A 9,147-nucleotide genomic window follows, 5' to 3' on the forward strand; every position below is an offset into this window, starting at 1 on the left:
CATCTCGTGCGCTTTTGAGTCCCTTACTACGCTCAAGATTCTAAATTACAAATTAAATAGAATACAATTATTAAATAGAATCTTTCGCTTGCACGGGACTCAAAATAAGCACTCGAAGAAATATCAAACTTTGATCTCTTGTTGTACAAATAACTATTTCCCACATCTGGCATTGGCACCGTATCTCCTAAATAATAACTGACTTTAAACTTTTTGAAGTGAAAACTTCTTTAGCGGCGCTGGGCACTTTTTGAGGTGGGGAAAAAATGATAAACTCGAGACAGCGTAAGGCGATCACGTGACCGTAAGGGGCGTAAAGCGATCACGTGACCGTAAGCCCCGTAAGGTGGCCACTCATAATTTAAATGGCATTTAAATCAATAAAGAAAAACTCAAATGTTATTTGACATTTATGTTGCGGACTCCTTTTCAAGACTCTTTATGTATGTTCAAATAATTTGACGTTGTCATGGCAGTATGTAAATAAACATGTCAATGTAAAAGTGTGATCTTATTTGAGAATGATAATAATATAATATATAATAAATAAATAGAATACCTCCGCTAAACGTACCTAAGATGTATCGTGTTACCGGGCGCCGGTAACATAGTGAGGTGAGTTTTCACTTCTATCGGCACTCCCGGAGTGCAACCGTTGTGGCTTGTTTTTTGTGTGAAGTTTTTCATCAAAAACTTAATTATACGATTAGAGTTTGTTTTTAATGTTAGAGTTATCCCGTAGATGCGCAAAAGCAATTTTCCTTAAAAGCTGGCCAGACGCTTTGACGTTGATCACTTGATCAGTAAGTATCTTAAGCAAGGTAGGATTCTATTTATAATTAAACTAAATAGGTTGAAAATATTGGTGGAAATGGTGAATCCCCAAATCGCCATACCTATCTATTTGCCAACATAATGTTCGCTCGATTATGGTGTGAAAATGCAATACAATCGCAAGTATTGATGTGTACATTTAATTGTACACACTGTATTTTCCAGTAATTAGCAATTAGGTAAGGTGCCGATTGCTTTGAGACTTGAATATCTAGCAGCTAGCTAGACTAGTAGAGCCATCTCTTTGCCCGAAAGCGTACCACAAAAGTAGGAGTAAGTTTCAAGTAGGTATACTAATTTTTTCTTGTTTCAGTTACTGGGATGACTTTTGTTTTGATAACGTTTTTAATGTTTTTCGCCCCACTTTTAATATTAAAGCTCGATAATTAAAAGGTCATTGAATAAATTGTTCTTAATTAATATTGAATGCAATGTTTCATTTCATCGAGTCTGTACTCCCGGTGTTGCTAGCATCTAAATTTAATTCAGGCTTTGATTTACAAATTGTATGAATAATTTTGCGTGCTATAAAGACATTTAATCGTTATTTTCCTCTAGGAGATTATTAATTTTCGGATAAATATTTTTTTTACGGTTAATTTTAATAAATATTTTCAAAACAAACACGAAGTGAATGCCGCAAGTCGGGTACAGACGCCATTAAATGAACCGTTGCGTATCGTTGCTGGTTTGTCAAATTATTGATGCGGTGGTTTGAATTGAAGTGCGAAGCTCCGCATTTCCAATAATATTCGTTTTTATATTGTATATTTTAATTTAAGTAAATGAATTTGTAATTTGTGTAAAGTTGAGTTTATATTATTTGTCTTAAGTGCTTATTTAGTTAATCATGGTTCTGGCGGAACGAAGTAATGATGTTCGAAACGGGAAGCGGTCGAGAGGGCCTAGCCCCAATGGCCATGGAAGTCCAGATTCCAGTTCTGAGGATGAAAATGGTAAAGTACTCTTTAATAATTGCTGGTTGCTTTCTGATCTTAAGGTTGAGCTTCTTTTCGGATGGACATATCGCAATTTGCATGTGGTTTTTGTTCATCTCGTACCGAACGTCAGTAAGTATGAGTGATATGAGTCGTCCATCCGCGGGGTAAACTTTTCGTCGCGGGACTTTTACATTGTTGTATACTCACCAGCATTATCATGATTTTATGAATGTCATCTCAATTCATGCTTTCTTTTTTATGCTTCTCATCATCTACATCTGCCTCCATCTACATACTGCTCATCTCATCCTCGTCATGTAACATGAAACAAGCAGTAGTGCCATTTGCAGCTGAGAAGATAAGAGTAGGGCGGGATTACCAGGCGGTGTGCCCCGAGCTCGAACCCTTGGAACAGCGAAGACCTGAACTCATTTCTGACAGAGCGTTGCTTGTGTGGTCACCTACTTGTGACATATCTGATTCCAAATGTAAGTTTCATATCTAAATTAAACTATTAACATATTTTATTTTGAATTTTTAATCATTGTTGAAACAATTTTGTTATAGTGGATGAATACATAACTATAGCTAAAGAAAAATATGGATATAACGGTGAACAAGCACTTGGTATGTTATTCTGGCATAAACATGACTTAAATCGGGCCTCAATGGATTTGGCGAACTTCACACCCTTTCCGGATGAGTGGACAGTGGAGGATAAAGTGCTGTTTGAGCAAGCATTCCAGTTTCATGGCAAAAGCTTTCACAGAATTAGGCAGATGGTAAGTACTAGTTACTACCTATTCTAGTGTTGCTGCCCATTGTACTTACACTCTGTTTCAATGGAAGTTGAACCTTAACACAAAGCAAACAAAGTAGCATTTCTTTTGTCTCTTAAAATATTGAAACAAAGCAAATTTAATATTGTTGAGGAAATAACTAGATTAAAATTTACTTGGCAAACATTTTGAATGATGCTCAGTATGAGGTTTATTGAGCTTCAATTTTACATACAAAAAACTATATTTTTGGTAAAAAAATGCAAATGTTTTTCCATTTTAACAATATTAACAATATTTTGTTTTTCCTACAGTTACCTGACAAATCAATAGCATCATTAGTTAAATATTACTATTCATGGAAAAAAACAAGAGCACGGACTTCACTGATGGATGTGGTTGGTGAAGGTCGCACAGCTACAGGATCAGGCACAGGCAAGCGGGACTCCGGTGCCGGGTCGGAGCCTGGAGGCTCGGACAAGGAGTCTGATAATGATGAGAAGGTAGGCATTACCAACATTTACAAGGAAAGCTTACATGTAGAATATCTCATTACCAAATATATTTTGCTGTACAGCCCCACTTTTATTTTGTGTATGTAATTTGTTAACAAAGTGACTGGATATTCAGATCTTTCCCCATTTGATAATTGCTGATGGTTTATCTGGATTGTCCAATAAAATCAGTCCTCTATAGTGGCACTAGTAGTGAATAGAAATGCAGAGTAGTGTAAATTTTGATTGGTAGTCCCACTTTTTGATAATAATTTAGTTTCAAAGTCCTCTATACAATGACTATTTCTGACTCAGTAACTCAGCGTTTAATGGTGCCCGTTGACTGAACAAGGACTTAGGTATTATACTTGACATCTGCTATAGTTCTTTATGAGTTATGGGCATGTGTTGGCTATGACAGAAGTGGACTATCCATCGTGGTATTGTCCGCGGCAGCAGGTCGCCCGGCTCGACGACGCGCAGCGAGCGCAGCGGCTCGCAAGGCGCCCAGGTGGGTCTACCCACTTCACCTTTCACGGAAATTCGATGTGCAGTGTCTTCTTCCATTCTCTCACCATGTCTGTCTATTAATTGGTGTTTTATCATTCATATTTCGATGTCTGTCAGATTCCCTCTCCCTGAGGTTTATCTGTTCCAAGGTTCCCATTCAGTGGTGTCTGTTTTCGTCATGCAATACCTATAGTAATGCACTTATCATTCATGTCTTTCTGATGTTTGGCTTGTGACCACGCTTTACGCATCATTTTGATTTTCGTAGATTGCATATCATAAATTCATGTTAGCAATAGCATCTAATTATTTTTTCATTATAAAATACCACATCCTCTAGTTTTGAAATTTATTTTTATATTTTTGTTTTTTTATTATTTGTTAGCTTCATGTATTATTAATTGATTGTTGGCTATTGCTTACTTTTTTTTTTGTTTTTGACTGCTCTGCATTTTTATCTACATACTATAGCTAGTCTCATGTGAAACTTTTATTTATTTCGAAGAGATAAGGTTTTAATGATTCATCCCAATGAGTAGTCTCCTGTTTTTGTAACAATTGTCTACTTCAACTTCTCTGTTGAGGATGTTTTACTTATTATAATACATATGTATATGTATGTGGTGTTTAATTCCATGGATTGTCACAACACTGAAATATAATTGATGTCCTAATGCTTTTTATCCTCTTCACTAAACAGGAGGGTGCTTTGCTCTATAATTAATGGAATGAATGTTGTTTCGGAGATGTTCATGTTAACAACTTTGTCATAGTTATCATAAATCTATATTAAATACAGACATTTATTGCACTACTTATAATAAATAAATGGAAATAATTTCGCGCTTCCAAACCTTTTCCCCTAAAACCTAATTCCCGCATGCTTCCTTTAACAGCCCCAGATAAACTTAAGTGAACTGTGTGTGCAGAATGGCATTTTAACGGGTTTTTAAAAGAAGTGTGTAAGGGAGTCCTTGAAAGTCTGTCCTATAAGTAGGAGCGCGTAAGGAGTTGTTTGCCAGTAAAATGTTATTGGGGTTTAGGGCGAGACTGGCGGCGAGGGCGCGGGCAAGTGGTGCTCGGTGTGCGGCATTCAATGCTCCCAGATCACGGCGCACAACTCGCAAAAGCTGTGTCAGGCCTGCCTCGTGCACGCCAGGTAGTATTCTCCAAGCTTAGGTAACACTCTGTATCCATCCGTTTGAATCTTGCATGTCTTTTAAGTTAGACTTGAATCGATTAGGATTGTTGTTTGAATGTTGGCGGTGATGTGACAGACGCACGGGGACGATGAGACCGCTCTGTGGCCCGTCGGGGCGGCGCGGGCCCGGCTCCAAACAGCAGCGATACAAGCACCGGCTGCCGAGAGGCATTTACATCAATCATGATGATCTGGTTGCCATGGCGACCGGCCCGCAGCCCGGCGAGCCTTCGCAGCCCGGGCTCGTCAATCAGGGCGAGGCGATGCTCAAAGCCATGGACAGAGAAATTATATCTCTCAAGAGACAAGTAAGACGCCACCCGTCGACAGTGTCGCTATGTAGTATCGTAGCGGGAGACGCATTCTCACTCTATGTCGACACTTGTAACAATCCCCATGGTTTCTATTAATTTTTAACATGTGAAGCGTTTGTGTGATGTAATGTGAGAATGTGATTCTAACAACCAATGCTCCCTGACGAACAAGAGTAGTGTTAATCTGTTGTAATACACACTAGGCGGTATTGCATTTGCCTAGAAATGCATTCTGCACCACAGAAACTCATTTTACCTCCCATGTCCTTTATTATTTATGCCGCAATTTATTTATAAATACATTCCCACGACCCTACTACCAGTTTCTTGGATAATCCAGATATGCACTACCAGTCGTTCTTAGTTTGCTAGTGCTTTTTTAAATTAGTTTTTTTGTGTTCTTCATGGAAACTAAAGCTTATGAATGTCTGTCGCAGGTGCAACAGAATAAGCAGCAATTGAGTGCAATGAAGCGTAAAGTTGGAGACAGTGGCGTTGAGGAACTGAGGCCTGGTGAGCCTCCGGCCAAAATTAACTCACGTTGGACTAATGATGAGCTATTAATGGCTGTGACAGCAGTTCGGAAATACGGTAAGTTGTTATAATGCCATATAAATGTGTAGAATTTTTCATCAATGTCATCATTGACATTGAAACTGACATGCAGGCCCCAATTTCACCACGATGACAGGTGCGCCAATTGTAAAACATCACTGTTGCTGACGTCACAGGCGTCCATGGGCTATGGTTACCGTTTACCATCGGGCGGGCCGTATTCCTGTTTGCCACCATCATAGTATTATTTTAAAAAAACATTATTATATTTCTCTTGCGAAGTTTCTGACAATTGTCACAAGATTCAAAAGAATTGTCGGTAATTCTTGACAGGAAATGAGTTCTGTGTCGGAATTTCGTGACAATTGTCGTGTTTCTTGTGACAATTGTCAGAAACTTCGCAAGAGAAATATCAGTTTTTCTCCCGATATAATATATATTTTTTTAAATAATACAATGATGGTGGCAAACAGGAATACGGCCCGCCCGATGGCAAGCGGTAACCGTAGCCCATGGATGCCTGTGACGTCAGCAACAGTGATGTTTTACAATTGTCGCACCTGTCACCGTGGTGAAATTGGGGCGTTTAAAAAGCAATTACGAAGAATACTCTAATTTTTTTTTTTTTGTGTTCAGGCAAAGACTTCCAGGCCATCGCAGAGACACTGGGCACGAAGACCGAAGCGCACGTACGCACGTTCTTCATCTCGTATCGCCGACGATACAACCTGGACGCCGTGCTGCGAGAGCACGAGGCAGACCGCGGCAACGCTAACCACATACCCGCAGGTACACTACTGTTCAAATTGGACTTTATGGTTTTGGAATAAGGCTCACTTTTATCGAATACAATCTGAACGCCGAGCAGCGCGAGCATCGAAACGACAACCACATATAGTTTGTTGCTTTCTAATAGACCCCGAAGGCTAATCCTATTGTCTATTGTTAAGAAAAACCGCTCGTGCCACGTGCCACAACCACCTGCATAAAAAATCGGTACTTCGGTTACTGAGTGCCGGCGAGTCGAACGCTACAGAACCAGTCTAAAATGTGTCATCGAGATGCGCAACAAAGGCGCGTTATCGGAGAGCGCACCTACACTGGTTTTTTGAGCGTTGGACTAGCCCGCGCTCAGGTGCCAAATAGAATAATTAGGACCCTTTTTTGCAGAAGTAGCACGTGCGGTTTTACTGAACAATAGACAATAGGATAAGCCTTCGGGCTCTACTAGAAAGCTACAAACTATACCCGCCGGTACACCACTACAAACAGGACTTTGCAGTTGCAATAATTACTTTTTTATCTCGTACTCGTACTTTTCAACTCTTTTAATCATTATGTCTTTTCAGGAACCACAAGCACGGAAAACGCTGAAAGTGCCGTTGATAACGCTAATGCTAACAATGGGACATCTTCCCCACAAATCACATCTAAGGATGAAAAAGTAAGTCAACAACATACATCTAAATCAATAAATTCTATTCAGTATTTTAATATTGCAAATGTAGTTAATGGTAACTATGGTCTTTATTATGTAAAGTGTTATTCAATAGAACTTGCTAACTATGTAAACAAACCGCCATACTAAAATTGACACTGAATGTCAATTGACCAGTAACTTTTGTTTACAGAGTTATAGTTCGTTTTTTTAGCATTAGAAATAAGGTAAACAATCTTGATGTGTCTTTTAATTGAAAAACACATTTTAAAAATAAGTTATGGCAAATATGTAACAATTATGAATCTAATACGATCATTTATATTCTTCTGCTTTCATAAGTAATAGTTACTGATTTTTAAAAAGCGTTTTTCAATTAAAAGACGTGTCAAGATCGCTTACCTTCTTTCAAGTTCTTTCTAATGCTAAAAAAACGAACTATAGTAAGTTCTATTGAATGACACTAGGAGTTAAACGGTTTTTGAACAGTTTCATTAAGACGAAGAGAGGTTATAATATTATCAATCGAAAATAAATATATGTATATTTATTGCGTAACATTTTTCGAGATTTCAGTGTGGGTCGTTCAAAATGGCCGGTCGTAAGTCGTAGAAATGTAATGTTTTTTTTTTTCATAGACGGAAGTAGACAGCGAGGGCGTGGCCATCGGCGCGCCGGCGGAGCAGGGCGGCCCGCCCACCACGCCGCCCAAGCACAAGCCCACCAAGTGATGCCGCACCACCACCACCACCACCACCACCACCACCACCACCACCACCACCACCACCACCACCACCGCACCCTGGCAAACACTGCCACACCTGGGTGGATCAACTATTTATTGTTGTTATTCTGTCCGGTCAGCCAAGAGACAATAGTAGCATAGTTTGTTAGAAGACATTGTACACCACCTTCTTCTGACACGCTTGGTAGACGACCCTCAATGGAAAGGGTTTATAAGTATCACAAAAAAGCGTGTTTGGTGAATCTAAATGCCTAAAAATCAGGTTTTAAAGAGTGACCCAGGAGAACGTAACCATGGCAACGAGTGACAAGAAAAAGTTGATTCACCCAACCTAACCAACACCAAGAGGTTCATGTAACATAGTAATGGATGAGTACCTTGCGGGTCACAGGCTCTTTCGGTCCTGATAGAAGAAGGGTGTCCCAATAATGTATACGTTATTCGTACCTTAGTATTTCTCGTACGATGTATACAGTCAGCAGCAAAAGTTGCTAAGCGGGCGAGGTGTTCAAAATGATCTTGACGCGACTTTATTGTTAAGAAAATAAGAGCGTGTCAAGGTAATTTTGAACACCTCGCCCGCTTAGCAACTTATGCTGCTGACTGTACGAGGTGAATAGAGTAGGAATGATGTCATGGACACTTTTCTTCCATTAATATAAAAGAATTTGTAATTCTGTGTAGAAATAAAATAAAACATGTTATTTTCATGGAATTGTAAAAGTGAGGGGTACGTTATTGTTAACTGCCCTTGTAGAGATTCGCTGGATCTCAAAATGCCACATTTTTATGAAATTGGTGTAAAAAGTTAAAAATGCGATATTTTGGGATGAAGCCATATTTAGGTGCATATATTTGCTAATTTTAATGAATTTATACAGTCATTGTCGGTTGTGGGGCACTTTCACTTAACTGTGCAACTTTAACCGCCAGTTAGCAATCGTTACAAAACTGACGGTCAATGTCAGATCCCATACATTTTGTCAGGAATGTAACGGATAGACGTTACTGAAACACGACTTAAGTCGCGCTTTAAGGTGCACAGTTAAGTGAAAATCCCCTGTCACTTGCTTTTCATCCATAGTCATTCACAGAATTATTTGCTAAGTTGGCTGAAATGTAAATCATTTATTTTATGAGAGTATCAAAGCAATATGTTCACAATTAGAATATTTATTCTATGACATCTTAAATTTCTTATGTAATGAATTTTAATTTTCCTACCGGGATATGTAGTAATTAAATCTTCAAAGTGATGATAAGTTTAAATTAGGCATTTTTTTAATAATAAGAAATAACCCTCGTAGAACTTGCAGTAGGGTTGTCAAGCTATTAA

At 38.9% G+C, this 9,147-nt stretch overlaps 1 protein-coding gene across 3 annotated transcripts; it reads left to right on the forward strand.

Annotated features, from left to right (window-relative positions):
* Positions 1-1,465: 1,465 nt before the first annotated feature.
* Positions 1,466-7,855, forward strand: LOC134653396 (REST corepressor 1). 3 transcript variants are annotated; one of them, XM_063508728.1, is made up of 11 exons: positions 1,466-1,790; positions 2,111-2,263; positions 2,343-2,557; positions 2,869-3,057; positions 3,470-3,559; positions 4,602-4,717; positions 4,836-5,067; positions 5,511-5,664; positions 6,265-6,417; positions 6,978-7,072; positions 7,705-7,855. In XM_063508728.1, the coding sequence occupies exons 1-11, from the start codon at positions 1,685-1,687 to the stop codon at positions 7,795-7,797; spliced, it is 1,596 nt and encodes a 531-aa protein (XP_063364798.1). In that variant the 5' UTR covers positions 1,466-1,684; the 3' UTR covers positions 7,798-7,855. The 3 variants fall into 3 exon arrangements, with proteins under 3 accessions (XP_063364798.1, XP_063364799.1, XP_063364800.1); XM_063508729.1 differs by having other exon boundaries at positions 1,469-1,790; positions 2,126-2,263; XM_063508730.1 differs by lacking the exon at positions 3,470-3,559 and having other exon boundaries at positions 1,481-1,790.
* The last annotated feature ends 1,292 nt before the right edge of the window (positions 7,856-9,147 follow it).

Source organism: Cydia amplana, chromosome 13 (genome assembly GCF_948474715.1).
Source record: "Cydia amplana chromosome 13, ilCydAmpl1.1, whole genome shotgun sequence".
Classification (NCBI taxonomy): Eukaryota; Metazoa; Arthropoda; class Insecta; order Lepidoptera; family Tortricidae; genus Cydia; species Cydia amplana.

Excerpts from the sequence above, each read along its gene's own strand:
- LOC134653396 (XM_063508728.1), top strand. The coding sequence starts at position 1,685 with ATGGTTCTGGCGGAACGAAGTAATGATGTTCGAAACGGGAAGCGGTCG. Across the intron at positions 2,264-2,342 it reads TGACATATCTGATTCCAAAT|TGGATGAATACATAACTATA; the intron begins GTAAGTTTCATA and ends ATTTTGTTATAG. Across the intron at positions 2,558-2,868 it reads TTCACAGAATTAGGCAGATG|TTACCTGACAAATCAATAGC; the intron begins GTAAGTACTAGT and ends TTTTTCCTACAG.